This window comes from Pogoniulus pusillus, chromosome 37 (assembly GCF_015220805.1).
Source record: "Pogoniulus pusillus isolate bPogPus1 chromosome 37, bPogPus1.pri, whole genome shotgun sequence".
NCBI lineage: Eukaryota > Metazoa > Chordata > Aves > Piciformes > Lybiidae > Pogoniulus > Pogoniulus pusillus.
This window is the reverse complement of record NC_087300.1, coordinates 1,496,002-1,513,689: the sequence shown is the minus strand read 5'-3', so window position 1 is coordinate 1,513,689 and position 17,688 is coordinate 1,496,002. Positions and strand designations below refer to the sequence as shown.

Below are 17,688 nucleotides of genomic sequence, written 5' to 3'. Positions count from 1 at the left end.
TGGCCTCAGATGCCCTTGGGCAGCCCAGCCAGAGAGCCCAGCTCTCCCCTGGCCTCACCCCGGGTTTGTTTTGGTCTAGAGCCTTGAAGGGTAATCTTACCTCTGTCTGTGCATTGGTAAAGCCCCAACAGCACTGAACAAACTCTTGGTTCTGCCTGCTCCAGGTGCCGAAGGAGAAGAGGATCCTTCCCCCCGCGATGATGGGACGCAACGACCTGGCAAAGAGGTTGGCTGCAGCTCCTGCTCTCTGCAGCTGCCTGCTCCCCCTGCAGCTGCCTGCTCCCCCTGCAGCTGCCTGCTCCCCCTGCAGCTGCCTGCTCCCCCTGCAGCTGCCTGCTCCCCCTGCAGCTCAGTGCATGCACCCAGGCTCCCCCCAGCTCGCACAAAGCAGGCATCAAAGCAGAGTGTTGTTAGCAGCAGCAGTGGAGGTTGTTCAGCCTGAGACATACATTAGAGTTCTTCAGGCCAGATCCCAAGCAGGTAGAAATGCAGCTCCAGCCATGGCCAGCGCCGAGCAGTGGCAGCTGGAGACTTCCTCCTGGCTTCCCACTTGGTGCCAGCTGGGAAGGGGAGCAGGGATTAGGCACTGACAGCAAAAAGGGAAGCACCAAGCCCTCTGCCATTCCCTGGCCTGAAAAGGGTCTCCCTTCCCCTGGCCTCCAGGGTCTCCCTTCCCCTCACCTCCAAGGTCTCTCTTCCCCTTGCCTCCAGTCTCCCAGGAGTCTCTCTCCTGGTGACTCCCAGGTGTCCTCTGAGGTTTCTGAGATAATTAACTGTTACATTAATGGCTCATTTGCCACTCTGACTTCAGCTCCCCTTCCTGAACGCTGTGTGCTTCAGCAGCCTTCTCTGCTTGTCTGTTTTTTAGCTCCTTGACACAACTAAAGCCTCTTGAGCAATGCTTTGTTCCCTCTGCCTAAGCTGAGCTAAGCTGTTTGCTGCTTTCTGCCTTCTGGGCAGTGGCTGTGGCCTCTTGTGACAGGGCAAGGTGGTGGTGGGGGGATGGTTTCAATTGAGAGAGGGAGGTTTAGGTTAGGCAGGAGCAAGACATTTTCCACACTGAAGGCAGTGAGAGCCTGGCCCAGGCTGCCCAGAGGGGTGGGAGCTGCCCCATCGTAGAATGGCTTAGGTTGGAAGGGACCTCAAGGCTCAGGCAGTTCCAACATCCCCCTGACATAGGCAGGCACAGCTCCCACTAGAACAGGTTGCTCAGGGCCTCATCCAGCCTGGTCCTGAACACCTGCAGGGAGGTTGTGGAGCACAGAATCCACATCTCCAGGGAGGTTTGATCACGTTGGGTGCTTCTGTGCTCCACAACCTCCCTGGGAAGCCTGTGCCAGGGTCTCACCCCCCTCAACTTGTGCCAAGGGGTTGGACTGGATCACCTTTAAAGGTCCCATCCCAAGGGATTTGGGCTCTGGATCTGCAGTCCCAAACCCTCTGGGTTATCCTTTACCTGCTGAGCTCCTCTGGCTCTTGCTGGCTGCACTCAGAGGTGTGTGGGTGGGTATCACCCAGGGGCTCGCCACATCTCCCACGTCAAGGGGCAGATGTTGGCAGCTGGCTCAAGGTCACCCCTGCAGCTGGGCTTTGCAGTTTGCTTCTCATCAGGGTGCTTGCTCCTTGCTGGGCTTGCCCATGCTGTGCCCTGCTTTGAGACAGGAGCCTTTCCCCAGCAGGCACTGCCATGGCATGGAGTACGACCCGGAGATGGCCTTCGACAGCTCAGCTCACCTGATGAAGCTCCTGTCTGAAAACGTTTCCATGAGCCAGGAATATTGTGAGCCACAGAAGAAGAGCAGCTTGAGCCTCGAGGGTGTCCCTGCCCCTCACAAGCCAGCCATGCTCCCACCGGGCACTAGCAAGCTGGATGCCACCCCGGACAACTACATGGTGCCTCCAGGGGATGTCTATGACAACAGCTCCTTGAACTCCCTCTTCGAGGCCATCCCTGTGGCCCCAGCACAGCAGAGGTGGCAGCCAGACAGCACTTTCAAAGAGGATCCCCAGGAGGTCAGAGCTGGCACTGGGTGCATGCTGGCACTGGGTGCATGCTGGCACTTGCAGCCCAGGGGGCCCTGCACGGGTCCGGCTCTGGCCTGGGGTTTGCTCAGGCTGGAGTCAGTGGGAAGCTTTGCTCCTGCACTGGGAGCCTGATGCCAGTCCCACTGGGGTGCTGGGGGGGCTACAGTGCCTTAGGGAGGAGGATAAGTCTCAGAGGTGAGAGCCCATGTTCTATCTGTGAGCTCTGCTGGCATGCCTGGGAGGGGGTGGATGGGCAAAGTGCTGAGAGGGTCTCCTGACTGCTCTGTTCCCACCCATCTGCAGTCCCTGCTCTTCAGTGACATCCTCAAACCCCAGCCAGAGCCACCCTGCCCCGAGAGCTATGCCACGGACGGCGTGAAGAGGTAACTGCCCCTGCGTGCCCTCTGGGCTGCCCTGGGCTTGGCTGTGGCCCTCTCCTGGTCCCTTTCCCTGCCCCAGTGCCAGCCTTGACAGTGGCCACTGTGAACTTAGAGCTCCCAGGCCTTTGCAGAGCCAGGCTGTGTCCTCCTGCTGCCAGGAGCAAGCGGCTGCTCCGTGACCTGTTAGACCCAAGGTGGAGGCTGTTGCTCAGGCTCTTACTCTGGGTTGAGCACTGTCCCTGGGCTTCAGAAGGGGTCTCTGCCCCTCATTCCCAACACAGGAGTTCTTCCTCCTTCCCACCCCTCTCTCGGGCAGAGCTCTCCTGCTCCACATACAGCACCAAACCTGCAGGGAGGGAACATTATTCCACCTCCCACTTTGTCTCTGCCTCCTGAGTCACCTGGCCCCGTGCCTCAGGTGTCAGACGTGGGCATTTTCACACAGCCAGCAGCTGCTGCTGCTGAGCAGAGGCTTTCTGCTTGCTGTTTGTTTGTGCACTGAGTCCTCTCCTGGCTCCAGATAAGAGCCTGCCCAGCCTATCTGCAGAGATGGCATCACAGGGAGGTGGAGCAGGAAGAAAGCCATGGGTGGGTGACTAAACAGGGCTGTGATCCTCTTGGGCACTTGAAGGGTCGGTGTGAAGCTCTGTACAGGTGGTGGCTTGCACAGCTCCCTCACAGAAGAAGAGAGCTTGAGCTTCTCGTGGTTGGGAAGTCCTTGGGTGCTGGAGGAGGCCCAGGGGCAGGGCTTCCTGAAAGCCAACCTCTGCTTCTTGATATCCCTGCCAGCAGTGCCACTTCTGCGTGTGCCACTGCCAAGCTCTTCTGAGGAGGCTGAAGCTGCTGCCCAGCACACCTGAGGCTGAGCTGCTGAGTAGTCCATCGGCCCCACCAGAGTCCAGCAGCTCCTCCTGCTTCTGCAGGACCCATTAGCAGAGTCTCCCTGGCTCAGCCCTTTGTGGCTGTGAATCTGGAGGCAGGAATCTTGGTTTGGGATGCTGGGAAAGCCTCATGGCTGGGACCTGATTCACTCCAGTCTGGTTTAGGCTCTCAGCTGTGTGATGGCTCAGGAGCCACCCATGGAAAACCTCTGGGCACAGCGATGCACAGGGAGAGGTTAGCCCAAAGCCAAGGGTGCAACGAGGGCACCAGAGAAGTGCTGCTCCCCCAGGAGGCTGGGGAGGATCACTCTGTGCCAGGGGGTGCTCGGGGGTGTGGGGCTGTGAGGTGGGCAGCAGGGCAAAGGCTGCTGTGCAGTGTCTGTAAGCTGAAGGGTGGAGCCTGCAGCTCTCTCCTTTTGCTGCTGGAGCCAGGCAGCAGCTTGTGCTTATTCACCACTCTGTCTTTGTTCCATAAAAGTGACTTTGAGTACACTCTGGGGTCACCCAAAGCCATTCACATCAAATCTGGGGACTCTCCCATGGCCTACCTCAACAAAGGACAGTTCTACCCCATCACGCTGCGGACGGCTGGAGACAGCAATTGTTTACACTTGTCCTCAAATAAAGTGAAGGTAAGAGCCAAGCTGACAGCTCTGCTGACACATGCTGCAACCAGACATCCAGCAATTGTGCTGGCCTGGGAACAGGGCTGAAGGTGAAGAGTAATGGCTTTGTGGCTCACCTTGGCTTAAAGCAGTGAATGGGATGGGTTCGCTCGCAGCAAGCTTAATCCTCTGGAGCACAGCAGCAGCCTTGGCCTTAGCCAGCAGCTGGAGCCTTTCACAGCGAGGTCAGAGGTGCACAAAAGGCCTCCTTAGCAGGTGGCCCTGCTGGGAAGGCTTCTGAGCTAGAGAGAGCTTCCCCATCTTGCTCCAGGCTCCAGCTGAGCTGGAGTCCCCAGCACAGAAAGCGCTTTGGGGCTAGGCTTTGGGCATCCCAAGCCTGAGAGGATGCCTGCAGCTCAGGATGTCTGAGCCCAGCCCTGGGTGTGTTGCAGAGTGTTGTGATGATCGTTTTTGACAACGAGAAGATCCCCACGGAGCAGCTGAAGTTCTGGAAGCATTGGCACTCGAGGCAGCCCACGGCCAAGCAGAGAGTCATCGACGTGGGTACGAGCGGGGCTGGGGCTGGGCAGCTTCCAGCAGCACTTCACTGCTTTGCCAGTGCCCAGCAACGCAGCTGAGGCTGCAGGGTCTGGCCTGGGGGAAGGTGGGCAGGGGCAGGCTGATCCTGCTGATTCAGGCCCTCGCTGGCTGAGCAGATCCTGAGGGTTTTAAGGTGATGTTTGCTAAGACACAGCAATGTGGAGCCTCAGAGAGATAGAAACTGTTAAACAGCTCTGGCTCTTAGGGGTGGGACTGCTCCTGGAGTGTAGGAATCTGAGCTGGAGAAGGCTTTGGTCCTGCTTGTCCTCCCTCACTGCCACCAGCAGGCTCTGCAGTGAGTCCTGCTTGGCCAGGCAAAGGCTTTGCCCATCCAGCTGAGCTCCTCACTGAGCACCTTGCAGCAGCCACAGGGCACTCTGGGCTTAGAAGCTGCCTACAGGAGGTCTGTGGCTCACAGCTGTCACCTCTGGGTCGTTGCTGGTCTGTCCCTTGCACACAGATGTGGTGCTGAGGGTGTGGGTTAGCACCAGGCCTGGGCAGTGTGGGACTTTGCCAACCCCAACGGGTCGATGGCTCTGCCTGCACACTGAGGTGTGTGCAGTGGTCTCAAGGGTGGCCTCTGCTGCAGGACAAGGCTTGGGGTGGGTGAGAGGCTGGCTTTTGGGGGGTGGGAGCCTGGGGAATGCCAGCATCACACAACTTTAGAGGCTGGGAGGCACCTCCAGAGACCATCGAGTCCAACCCCCTGCCAAGGCAGCATCACACAGGGCAGCTGGCACAGGAACACAGCCAGGTGGGGGCTGGAAAGCCTCCAGAGAAGCAGAATGGGAGCAGTGCTGCAGCCAGGCCATGACCCTGCTCCTCTGCTGCCTTTCAGCTGACTGCAAAGAGAACTTCAACACGGTGCAGAACATCGAGGAGCTGGCTTACAACGCCCTGTCCTTCGTCTGGAACATCCACGAGGAGGCAAAGGTACAGCCTGCTGCTGGGAGGGGCATGACAGCTTCGGAGCCTCCTTCCCGAGGCTCCCCCCGCCCCAGCCCAGCTCCTCAGCTGCCAGCCAGGGAGCTGCCAGTCCAAACAGCGACCCCGCAGCGGCCCCAGGTCGTGTTTGCCTGCCAGGACAGCAGGGCAGGGAGGACTCCTTGCTCCCCTGTGTGCCTGAGCACTGCCATGAGCTGGTAACAGCTCTGGGCACGCCCGAGGCTGGCTCCCAGCTGCTGCCTCAGTGCTGGGGGCTGACTGCAGAGAGCCTTCTGCAGCAGGGCCCTGCTCACCTGTGGGCAAACCTGCCCGAGTCAAGCCCAGCCTGGGCTCAAGGAGGCAGCGTTTTGATGGGCTGGGAGGGAGCCAGGCAGGGCACAGCAGCCCTCTGGCCCTTAGCATCTTTAAAGCTTCTCTCAGCATCTTTCCAGCTCTGCTGCCCTGTCCTCAAGGGTCTCTTGGTCACATTTTGTAGCCAGTGTGGATTGGAAGGAGCTTATCCAAAAGATGAAGTAACCCAGAGGGGAGGAGGAGGGGGAGGGGAGGGAGGGAAAGCCAAGCATAAATCCCACATCCCTTTGGAGCTGGCAGCTTGGGAATGCTCCAGGTTTGCTTTGGGATCTCCAAGTCCTTCATTTAGCCCAGAGGAGACCTTGGGCTTTTACAACCCAAGAGGTTAACAAGTGTCTCGGAGGCAGAGGTGTCAGCAATGGAAGTATGTCAGGTATGTGGCGAGCCCCCGGGGGCACCTGGGCACAAGTGGCTTTAGCTCAGCAGCGGCTCTGCAGAGCTGCTGGGCTGAGGCAGGCACAGGCGAGAGAGCTCGGGGAGCTGGCAGGGCTGGAGCCCGGGGGAGGGCTCAGGTCGTTGGGCTGCCTGCAGCCAGCACCTCTTGGTTCTCTTCTTGCCGTCAAGCTTCAGCCCCCGGCGCAGTGGTTTTTGGTTCTGCAGCTGGATGCTGCCCGGAGCCTGAAATCCGCAGCCAAAGAGCTCTGCCGAGGGAGCTCTGAGAGCTTCTCCAGCTGCAAATCTCTCCCCGGAGCCCAGGGGAATGTCAAGGTCACTGAGTTGGTTGTTTGGAGATGTGATGCAGATAGTTCCAGCTGTGCTCAGCTTTTCCGCTGCAGAAAACTCCATCCTAGTGCTGAAGGAGCCCAGGGAGCGATGCTGAAGCTCTGTGAGCAGCAGCCCTGCTCCGGAACGCCTGAGGCTGCCTCTCTCCAGGGCACTGCTCTCCGAGGGTGCCTTGCCCAGAGAGACCAGCAGCAGCAGCAGCATCTCCAGGCAGGCTTTGCCTCCCAGCGGATGGGAGTGGATGGTTTAAGTGTTAGTGAAGGGAGGGAGAGCTTCAAAAGAGGTGTGTGGGGGTGAGGCTGTGGCCGAGGGGCACTGGTGGGAAGCCAACAGCTGCCAAGCTCTGCTGATGCTGGAAGGGACCACCAGGATCAGCCAGCCCCAGCCCCCTGCCGTGCCCAGGGACACCTCACACTAGAGCAGGCTGCCCACAGCCTCATCCAGCCTGGCCTTAAACACCTCCAGGGATGAGGCTTCCAGCCCCTCCCTGGGCAGCCCCTGCCAGGCTCTCGGTGCTGCTCGGGCACAGCGCTCTGAGCACCGAGGAGCTGCAGCAGACTCCCTTCCTTTCCCCCAGGTGTTCATTGGGGTGAACTGCCTCAGCACCGACTTCTCCTCCCAGAAGGGGGTGAAAGGTGTCCCCCTGAACCTGCAGATCGACACCTACGACTGTGGAGGTGGCAGCAGCCAGCTGGTGCACAGAGCTGTCTGCCAGATCAAGATCTTCTGCGACAAGGTGAGGCTCTGCTGCTCACTGAGCGGGCAGCAAGCACCAGAGGGGCTGCCAGAGCCCAGAAGAGCTCAGAGCAGCAGGGAGGGTCGGGCCCCTGGGTGAAACACGACTGCCCAGGGAGGTGGTGGAGGCACTGTCCCTGGAGGTCTTCAAGAGAAGACTGGAGGAGGCACTCAGTGCCATGGTCTGGTTGGCTGGATAGGGCTGGGTGCTAGGTTGCACTGGATGATCCTGGAGGTCTCTTCCAACCTGCTTGATTCTATGATTCTTCTATGACAAATAAAGCAGGGATGTGCCTGCATGGCTGAAGCCTTTGCAGGACAGGCCCCTGGGAAGTTTCCCCCTCCCCAGATCAGACCCAGCTGGGATTCTATCCCTCCACTTTGATCTCTTGGAAGCTGCTGGTGGAATAATTAATCAGGAAAACCATTTCCAGGAATATGAAGGACAAGAAAAACCTCATCAGGAGCAGTCACTATGGATCCAGCAAGGGAAAGACAAAACCATTTTTGACCAACCTGATACCTTCTATGATGAAGTTATCTGCTTCATAGAGGTGTGGAGAGCAGTGGACTGGGGGGGGCAGAGCACTGGAAGAGGCTGTTCAGAGAGGCTGTGGAGTCTCCTTCTCTGGAGAACTTCAAGATCCACCTGGATGTGCTCCTGTGCACCCTGAGCTGGGATGTATGGTCCTGCTCTGGCAAGGGGGTTGGACTCGATGGTCTGTGGAGGTCCCTTCCAACCCCTAACATCCTCTGATCCTGGGATTGTGCCTCAGCATGAATTCCAGTTTGGACAAGTTTTCAGAGAGCAGAACAGATGAGAATCTCCTTAGAGGTTCTTTCTTGGATACCTTCCCATGGGAAAAGGGGGAAGAAAAAACCCAAGTAACTTCTCACAGCTTTTTTTGTCTGCACTGTGCATTTTTAGAAGCAAATTGTGGTTTGGTTTTGGTGTAGAAGCCTCAGAAAGTTCTGGGTGGCCTCTAGAAGGTCTCTGAGGTGAGCCCTGTGGGCTCCAGGCTGCCTTCATGTGCTTATCTCTCAGGGACCCCCACTAAACTCTCCCCTGCCAGGGCCAATGTCCTTAGCTCTGCAGTGTCCTGGTCCTCAGGTTTGCCTTCTCTTCCCACAGGGAGCAGAGAGGAAAATGAGGGATGATGAAAGGAAGCAGTTCAGAAGGAAAGGGAAGTGCCTGGACTCCAACAACAACGGTCAGTGCTGCCTCTCACCTACACCCATGCAGCCTTGGCTCTTGACTCCCACAGGCTCTGGCCCTGGCTCTTTCCAAGCCTGATGAAATCAGCCCTGTCCAGGAGCAGTTTGTCCAGCAGGTCCCTGCCTAATCTCTCACCAAAGCCCTTCATTAATTCTAACCAACCCTGAGCTCCCTGTGAGGCCCCACCTGGGACACCCCTCCAGCTCTGGGGTGCCCAGCAGAAGGACCCAGAGCTGCTGGAGAGAGCCCAGAGGAGGCCATGAGGATGGTCCAGGGGCTGGAGCAGCTCTGCTGTGAGCACAGGCTGAGGATGTGCAGCCTGGAGAAGGCTCAAGGGAGACCTCAGAGCTGCTGCCAGTGCAGCCAGGAGGGCTGCAGAGAGACTTTGCATGAGGGTGCCTGGAACAGGCCAAGGGAGAATGGTTTGGAGCTGAGGCAGAGCAGGGTGAGACTGGAGCTGAGGAAGAAGCTCTGCAGTGTGAGGGTGGTGAGTGCCTGGCACAGGCTGCCCAGGGAGGCTGTGGCTGCCTCCAGCCTGGAGGTGCTCAAGGCCAGGTTGAATTAGACCTTGAGCAGCTGAGCCTGGCTGAGAGGTGTCCCTGGGCACGGTGGGGAGGTTGGAGCAGAGGAGCTCTGAGGTCCCTTCCACCCTGACCCATTCCATGACCTTGGGCTCTTGGCAGGAAGCCTTCCCTCAGGGAGGCAGCACTGGGCAAGCCCTGAAGACCTCCTTCTGGGGGCGTCCTGCCTGGGTTTATTTTTCCAATGCTTCTGCTGGGGAGCCTTGGGCAGGACCTTTCCCCTCTCTGCATGTAGCTGCCTCCTGCAGTGCCACCTGAGCTGAGCTGAACTGCACTCTCCACCTGTAGGTCTGAAAGGCTGTTTGCTCTCTGGCTTCAGAGGGAATGAACTCACCTTCCTGAGGCCAGAGACTGACCTGGAAACCCAACCAGTCCTCTTCATCCCCAACGTCCACTTTTCAACCCTGCAGAGGTGTGGCACGGTAAGTCCCTGCAGAAAGCACCCCCTTGGAGCCCTCAGCTGCCTCCAACCACACTGCCAGCCTGCCCAGGCCCCCAGCTGGGACCCCAGACCACAGTTCTGTGGCAACCCCTGGTGAACTTCCTGGCATAGCTGCCAGGAGTGGCCTAGGAGGTGATGCAAGAGAGTTGGGCAAGAGAACCTCTGCAGGTTCCTTCCAGCCAGATGTTGCTGTGGGGTACAGGTAGCAGCTGAAGCTGCCCCAGACAGCTGCAGTGGTGGCAAAAAGGAGCTGTGGTGGCAGAAAGTAAGCCAGAATGTGCCAACATCAGCCCCTGCACGTGGGGGCCATCTCCCACTTGTCCTCTGCCCTTCTTTTTCCCCTTGAGCCTGAGGAAGCTTAGCCCCAGGGTTCTTCAGTGCCAGTCCTGCAGCATCCTCTCACAGTGGCTGCTGGCACTGAGACACCAGCACCAGAACCAGGAACCAAGAGAAGCTGGTTTGAAACCAGAGAACTGCCTGAGAGACCTGGGCCTGGATCCCAGGGAGTCTGAGACCTGACCTGCTTCGGGCTCCAGCTGGACCTGTGCCCAGCTGGACCTGTGCCCAGCTCTCTTATGGGCAGCAGGGGAGAGCCTGGGCAGTGCTGACCTACAGGCCACATGCAGCTGTTTGGGTTTAGCTGTGCAGGGATGGGCTGGGAGGAGGGAAAGTGTCTCTCAAAGTGCCCACTTTGCCTCCTGCCCAGCTTTACTGGCACACACTAAAAGATATTTCCTTTCCCTTCCAAGGTGCTTCCTCCTGCTGTTCCCAGCTCTGCAAACAGGTAAGGCTGCAGCAGCCACCAGCTTCCCCCTTTCCTCCTGTACCTCGGGGCTGGTTGGCACCCACAGGCAGAGTGTATCTCTAGGAGCAGAATGGCACAGCACAGCATTGCCCTGGTGCCCCTGAGTGCCACAGCACGGCTCAAGCTTTGGCCTGGAATGGACTCAGGGCACACAGAGACATGGATGGGGAAGGGAGAGCTGTCAGTGAGCCACTGCAAGGTGGCTGTGCTTGAAAGAGAGCTCACAGAGCTGTCCCTGAGGGGCAGGCACTGCTGTAAGCCACACTGGCATGAAGCTGCAGTCACACCTGAGATGTGCCCAGAGAGGGCAGAACCAGGATTCACCCATGGCCTGATCCCCCTCCAGGGATGTCAGCAGAGAGGCAAAGCCACAGAGGTGCAGGAGGGCTTTGGTTCTGAGGTGGTGCCAAACCCATTTCTGCCCTCACTGATGGGCACAGGCTGCCCAGAGAGGCTGTGGAGTCTCCTTCCCTGGAGCCTTTCCAGGCCTGTCTGGATGTGCTCCTGTGTGCCCTGAGCTGGGCTGTGTGCTCCTGGCAGGGGGGTTGGACTGGATGATCTCCTTGGGTCCCTTCCAACCCCTAACACCCTGTGAGCTGTGACCCACCTGAGTGTGTTCCTGTGTGACCTGCTCTGGGTGATGCTGCTTTGGCAGGGGGCTTGGAATCGACCTCCAGAGGCCCCTTCCAAGCCCTAGGCAGGAGGCTGCAGCTCTGCTGGGCACTGCTGCTGCCACCTCTAAGCTGATGGTCCATAGCTGGATGTCTGTTGGGGGTTGGAACCAGATGACTCTGAAGGTCCCTTGCAGCCCAAGCCCTTCTGTGGTGCTGTGGCAGTTGCTGTTCAGCCTGCTGGAGCTGCTGTGCTGGCTGCTGCTGCTCTGCCCTCCTGAGACTGTTGCCTCCCTGCTGCCCAGGCTGCCCCTGAAGCGCGGCGCTGCCTCCTTCGCCGACGACTTCGACCAGATACCTCCAAAGCAAACCAAGGAAGAGGATCCTCAGAGAGGTACCCCTGGGGTGGGAACTCTTCCTGAAGGTGGAGTCTCATTTGCTAGCCCTGGATCTCCAGGGAGACCTTAGAGCAGCCTTCCAGTGCCTGAGGGGGCTGCAGGAGAGCTGGGGAGAGGCTGCGAGGATGAGGAGGGGACTGGAGCAGTGCCTGGTGAGGAGAGGCTGAGGGCCCTGGGGCTGCTTAGTCTGGAGGAGAGAAGGCTGAGAGGGGATTGAATCAATAATACTGATAACTACCTGAGGGCTGGGGGTCAGGAGGGGGGGACAGGCTCTGCTCACTGCTCCCTGGGACAGGACAAGCAGCAATGGATGGAAGCTGCAGCACAGGAGGTTCCAGCTCAGCACAAGGGGAAACTTCTTGCCTGGAAGGGTCCCAGAGCCTGGCACAGGCTGCCCAGAGAGGCTGTGGAGTCTCCTTGTGTGGAGCCTTCCCAGGCCTGTCTGGATGTGTTCCTGTGTGCCCTGAGCTCGATTGTGTGGTCCTGCTGTGGCAGAGGGCTTGGACTGGATGAGCTCTTTGTGTCCCTTCCAGCCCCTGCCATCCTCTGGTCCTGTTTCCAAGGGCTTGTGGCAGCAGGGTGAGGGCAGTGGTGTGGAGCCAGAGCAGGGTGGGTTTGGGTGGCCATTTGGAAGAAGCTCTCTACCATGAAGGTGATGCAACACTGGAACAGGTTGCCCAGGGGGGTGGTGGAGCCCCCATGCCCTGAGACCCCCAGGCCTGATGTGGCTCTGAGCAACCTGCTCTGGTGGGCAGGTTCCTGCTTGCTGCAGGGGGATTGGGCTGGGGAACCTTCAGAGCTGCTTCCCAGCCCAGTGACTGCCACCAGGCCACGCCGAGGCCAGGCTCAGGCTCTGCTTTGTCTCTGCAGTGCTGCTGTACGTGCGGAGGGAGCCGGAGGAGGTGTTCGATGCCCTCATGCTGAAGACCCCAGACCTGCAGGGCCTCAGGACAGCTGTGAGTGTCAGCAGCAGCAGGATGCTGGCAGCTGCCTGCTGCCAGCTGGGCGTGAGGCTGCTTCTGTGCCCTGCCTGCTCTCCCCTGAGCATGAAATGGAGGTGTGGGCAGCAGGGCAGAGCACCCCTGATGGCTCAGAGTCAGCCTCCATGTCACAGCACCTTCACCTCTGCCACTCTCAGACAACCCTGCCCATGCTCAAGGCTGTGGCTGTACAACCTGGAGCCAGTGCTGGCCTGGTGCTGGCCTCCCCTGGGCTGTGTTTGAGCAGCACACAGGCACACTGCTGTGATCAGCAGCTCTGATAACCTCACCTCTCTCTGCAGCCTGCTGGGAGGGAAGCAAACAAGGAACCTCCCAGACCTGGGCTGCCTTTATGGCTGCACTTTCAGCTCTGTTGGTTTTACAAACCCTTAAAACCAGAGAGTTTGGAAGATGCCAGTGCAGAGGACTCGTTGCCATCTTCTCCCTCCCCCATCTCTCACCAGAAAGAGCCCCAAGCCTCTGCAGAAAATGCTTGTGGAGGAGCTGCAAAGCTGCTGCCATCCTCAGCTGGCCTGGGAGAGGTCTGCTGGGATGCTCTGCAGATCAGCAATGGCTGCAGCCAGATGCACCCTCTGGGGAGGGTCTCTCAGCCCTGGGGTCTGACAACAGAATCAGAGAATCATTTTGCTTGGGAAAGGCCTCTCAAGGCCTCTCCCCCAGTGCAGCCACTCTCTGAGAGGAGGCTGCAGCCAGGTGGGGTTGGGCTCTGCTGCCAGGCAGCCAGCAACAGAAGAAGGGGACACAGCCTCAAGCTGTGCCAGGGCAGGGTCAGGCTGGATGTTAAGAGGAAGTTGTTGGCAGAGAGAGTGTTGGCAGGGAGGTGGTGGAGTTGCTGTGCCTGGAGGTGTTGAAGCCAAGCCTGGATGGGGCACTTGCAGTCCTGCTTCTGTGACCCCATTCTGCCTCTCTGCCTTTGTGGTTGTGCCACAGCAAAGTGACAGAATCTGGTTGGAAGAGACCTCAAAGCTCATCCTGTCCTCATAGCACCTCAGAGCTGCTGCAGCCAGCTTGGACTGGATGAGCTTTGAGGTCTTTTCCAGCCAGACCCATCCTGTGCTTGTGCCACAGCAAAGTGACAGAGGCAGGGAGGCAGAATGGGGTTGGGGCTCTGCAGCCTGCAGAAAAGAAGGCGTGGGGAGACCTTGGAGTGGCCTTGCAGGATCTGAAGTGGGCTAGAGGAGGGCTGGGGAGGGACTACTGACAAGGTCTGGGAATGAGAGGAGGAGGAGGAATGGGTTTAAGACTGGCAGAGGGGAGGCAAACTGGATATCAGTAAAGGGTTCTTTGCAGTGAGGGTGGTGAGAGACTGGCACAGGTTGAGGGGGGTGAGACCCTGGCACAGGTTGCCCAGGGAGGTTGTGGAGCACAGAAGCACCCAACGTGATCAAAGATCCCATTCAGTGCTTTTGTGCTCCACAACCTCCCTGGAAGTGTTCAGGACCAGGCTGGTGGAGGTGTCCCTGTCATGGCAGGATGAGTTTTAAGGTCCCTTTCCAAGCCACTCTGTGACTCTCAAGCTAAGCTTTGCCCCCTGTGCTCTCTCCCAGATCTCAGAGAAGTATGGGCTCCCCGAGGAGAGCATCCACAAAGTCTACAAGAAATGCAAACGAGGGTAAGTTCATCTCTCATCTGCCCTTCCTGCTCTCCTCCTCCCCTTGGTAGCCTTCCCCAGGCTGCAGGAGAGGTTTAACAAGCCAATAAAAAGCAGAAAAGCAAAGCCATGGCTGCCTGGTGCTGCTTGCAGCATGCAAAGCTCAGCTCTGCCTTTGCCTTTATAGATCTAGGGAGGGGATAATGATCCCTTCTATCAGGTCTGTTTGGAGTGCAAAGTGTCCCAGGGAGAGGGAGCTGGATGAATTGAGGAGTTGTTTGGGGAGTTTAATAGAGGGGGTGCTGTGTGCTATGGAGAACTTATCTGGTTGGCATCAGAGAAGGAGAAATGTTTGCTGCTCCAAGCCCAGTGCCTGAACTGTGCTTGGCTGCAGCTGGGTATGGGCAGCACAGGTGGAGGAGAGCAACTGGAAGGGGAGTCTCTGTTCCCAGCTCTGCCATCCCGTCCCCACAGCAGGGAGCTCAACATGAAGGCTGAGAGATAAGACCCTTCTGGGCACTGGTCCAGTGCAGGAGTTCAGGTCCCAGCCTTGCCCGGTGCTGGTGGGAGGCAGCTGCAGGTGTGCAGGGGCAGGGACTGGTTTTAAACAGGGCCCTAACGGTCAGGCTGGGCCAGAGGGAGGTGCTGGGATTTGCCAGGAGGCTCCTCCCGCCCTTCCCAAGCTCACAGCTCTCAGAGGCTCCTTGTGCACAGCCCCACAAGTGCAGGTTTTCTCCTCAAAGAGAACCAGCAGCAGCGGTGGCCTCGGGGGAGAGGTCTTCAGAGAGTGCCCTGAGCCTGATCTTGGGGAGCAGCTGTGAGGGGCAGGGGATGGCACTTCAGGGTCACAGCCACAGGCAGGCTGCACTCAGGTGTGCCAGCTGTGGTGTGGGCAGCACAGGTCACCAGGCTGCCAGCAGGCAGCATCTCCTCTCAGGTGATGCCAGCCTGGGCTGGTGCAGTCTGAGCCAGCTGAGTGGGAGCATCTCCCTGGCAAGAGGGATCCAAGCAGTGATGAGTCTGCAGCTGGAGCAGGGAATGGCAGCTCGAGGGGAAAGGCCACGTGGAACCCAGGAGGAGAAAGCTGTTTGGTGTGAGGGTGCTGAGGCCTGGAGCAGGCTGCCCAGAGAGGCTGTGGAGTTGTCTCCTTCTCTGCAGAGCTTCCACCCCCCTGGGCATTGTGCTCCTGGGCAAGCTGCTGTGGGTGCCCTGCTGGGGCAGGGGGCTTGGACTGGGCGAGCTCCAGAGGTCCCTTCCAGCCCCCACCCTGCTGGGATTTGGTGGCTCTGTGAGCTGTGCCTGCTGCAGTGGTTTGTGCCTGCCCGCAGGCACTGGCACAAGGCTGGCTCCGGAGCAGAGCGGGCAGGGGGGCACAGCTCCCACCCCCACGCTGGGCCGGGGCTGTGCCAAGCCTGCCCTGCCTGCAGCTGCCGTGGCTGCGGTGACCTGCCCGGGACCCCGCGGCGGTGCCTGCGGAGCTGCTGACTGCGTCGGATGCGCTCAGCCTCTGCTCTTCCTCCTTTCCTTCCTCTTTTCTCCCACCTTGGCTGCTGCAGCGTTGCTCAATTAATGCTCTTGGCCCATTAATGACCCCAGCGGGAACCTGGAGGGGATTTCTCTCTGCAGGGGAGGATAATTTGTTCTCTTTGTTTGCTCTGAAGGGTTACAAATTCCCCTCCTGATTTATGGGAGCGCAGCGGCAGGATGCAGAGCTCAGGGACAGAGCCACAGCCTGGGCTGCACAGCAGCTCCTGGGACGTTTCCTTCTCTCCCATGGCTCCATGGAATTGATCCCAGCTCAGGAAGCTGCGGGATTTAGAGTCACTGTGTGGTGGGGAGGGAAGGGACCTCTGGAGCTCACCCAGTCCAACCCCCCTGCCCCAGCAGCCTGCCCAGGAGCACAGCAGCCAGGAGGGGATGGAAGCTCTGCAGGGAAGGAGACAACTCCACAGCCTCTCCAGGCAGCCTGCTCCAGGCCTTCAGCACCCTCACACCAAACAAGTTCCTCCTTGGGTTTAGAGGGCCTGGAGCACAGCCCTGTGAGGAGAGGCTGAGGGAGCTGGAGGGGTGCAGCCTGCAGCAGAGGAGGCTCAGGGCAGAGCTCATTGCTGCCTGCAGCTGCCTGCAGGGAGGCTGTAGCCAGGTGGGGTTGGGCTCTGCTGCCAGGCAGGCAGCAACAGAAGAAGGGGACACAGCCTCAAGCTGTGGCAGGGCAGGTCTAGGCTGGATGTGAGGAGGAAGTTGTTGGCAGAGAGAGTGATTGGCACTGGAATGGGCTGCCCAGGGAGGTGGTGGAGTGGCTGTGGCTGGAGGTGTTGCAGCCAAGCCTGGCTGGGGCACTTAGTGCCATGGTCTGGTTGGTTGGGCAGGGCTGGATGCTAGGCTGGGCTGGAGGAGCTTGGAGCTCTCTCCTAACCTGGTTAGTTCTATGGTTCTGTGATCTCCAGAGGTCACTTCCAACCCCCACAGTGATCCTGTGAGTCCTGAGCATGCTGCACTGCTCAGCCCTCCTGCCTGAGCTGCTCTGCAACCCTGCTGATGTGCTTCAGCTCTGACCCAGGCTCTCTCCTTGCCCTGCAGGATCCTGGTGAACATGGACAACAACATCATCCAGCACTACAGCAACCACATGGCCTTCCTCCTGGACATGGTGGAAGCAGAGGACAAGTTCCAGATCATCCTCAAGGAGCTATAAGGAGCCACAGGCAGCACTTAGCAGGACTTGTCTCCAAGCCAGCAAGTTTGACCCCAGAGGGCTCAGCCTGGTGCCTCTCCTGGGTGCCTTTACTTGAATCCACTGCCCTGGGCAGGGCTCCTGGCCACACGGTGCCAGGCCAGGGACTGCTGGGAAGATCTGTGAGTGCTGTGAAGGTGGCACAGGGACCTGCTCTCTCCTCAGTGTGTTATTAATTATTATTATTATTATTTTTTATTTTGTGGGATTGGATTCTGCCCTGGGCCTGAGCTCCTGCCACAGCCGGCGCTGGCACAGCCCTCGGCGCCCTGGCAGAGCCTGGGGGGGACCTCAGCTGCTGGCTCTCTGCCCCATCCTGCCTCAAGCCCTTGGCTCTGTCCCGAGCCATCAGCCACGCAGAACCTTCAAACCATTTCCAGCAGGGCTGAGCCCAGCTCTGAGCTCCTCTGTGCCCGCAGAGACCTGGGCAGGCTCCTTCCGCGCTCTGCTGGCGGTCGGACGCTGCCTGTGCCCCCACGGCCCCCCCATGTAAATACCCCCCCCGGCCCCCCCAGCCCCTGTTGATACATTTCTGATGTCTTTTGTTCCTTTTGTATTTTATACATGGATAAATGATTTGCATCCTTTTACTGCTGCCTCGGTTCGGTGGCACAGAGCCTTGCCCAGAGCTCTCTTCCAGCCTCCTGGCGTCTGTGACTCCAGGAGGAGAGCAGGGCTGGGGAGGAGCAGCTGCGGGAGCTGGAGGGGTCCAGCCTGGCGAAGAGGAGGCTGAAGGGAGCCCTTGTGGCTCTCTACAGCTCCCTGAAAGGAGGCTGCAGTGAGGTGGGGTTGGTCTCCCAAGCAACAAGGGAGAGAAGCAGAGCAAGCAGCCCGAGGGTGCACCAAGGGAAGCCTGGACTGGCTCTGAGGGGGAAATTCTGCCCTGCCTGCCCCTTGCTCTCCGTGCCCAGGGGCAGGAGGCAGAGCCCTGGGTGCGTTCTCAGGCGAACCTTGCCTCGGGCAGGTCTCAGATCGCGGTGGCTCTGCTGCCTGCAGGGTTGAGGCCGGGAGGGGAGCAGGGCAGGCAGAACCCCCTGGCAGGGCTGGCACTGTGGTGGGGGGTC

The 17,688-nt window shown here is 59.1% G+C and overlaps 1 protein-coding gene across 3 annotated transcripts in view; it reads left to right on the top strand.

The window, feature by feature from the left end:
- Positions 1-17,214, top strand: part of GRHL3 (grainyhead like transcription factor 3) — a 123,169-nt gene extending 105,955 nt beyond the window's left edge. For 2 of the 3 annotated variants that reach the window (XM_064172506.1, XM_064172503.1), the window contains 14 exons: positions 165-226; positions 1,677-2,013; positions 2,329-2,408; positions 3,765-3,918; positions 4,344-4,455; positions 5,330-5,424; positions 7,088-7,246; positions 8,378-8,456; positions 9,331-9,464; positions 10,234-10,268; positions 11,206-11,294; positions 12,169-12,254; positions 13,847-13,911; positions 16,471-17,214. In XM_064172506.1, coding sequence (XP_064028576.1) covers positions 165-226; positions 1,677-2,013; positions 2,329-2,408; positions 3,765-3,918; positions 4,344-4,455; positions 5,330-5,424; positions 7,088-7,246; positions 8,378-8,456; positions 9,331-9,464; positions 10,234-10,268; positions 11,206-11,294; positions 12,169-12,254; positions 13,847-13,911; positions 16,471-16,585 — 1,602 coding nt within the window. In that variant the 3' untranslated portion in view covers positions 16,586-17,214. The remainder of the gene's footprint in view (positions 1-164; positions 227-1,676; positions 2,014-2,328; positions 2,409-3,764; positions 3,919-4,343; positions 4,456-5,329; positions 5,425-7,087; positions 7,247-8,377; positions 8,457-9,330; positions 9,465-10,233; positions 10,269-11,205; positions 11,295-12,168; positions 12,255-13,846; positions 13,912-16,470) is intronic. The other variant, XM_064172505.1, reaches the window with a different exon arrangement.
- The last annotated feature ends 474 nt before the right edge of the window (positions 17,215-17,688 follow it).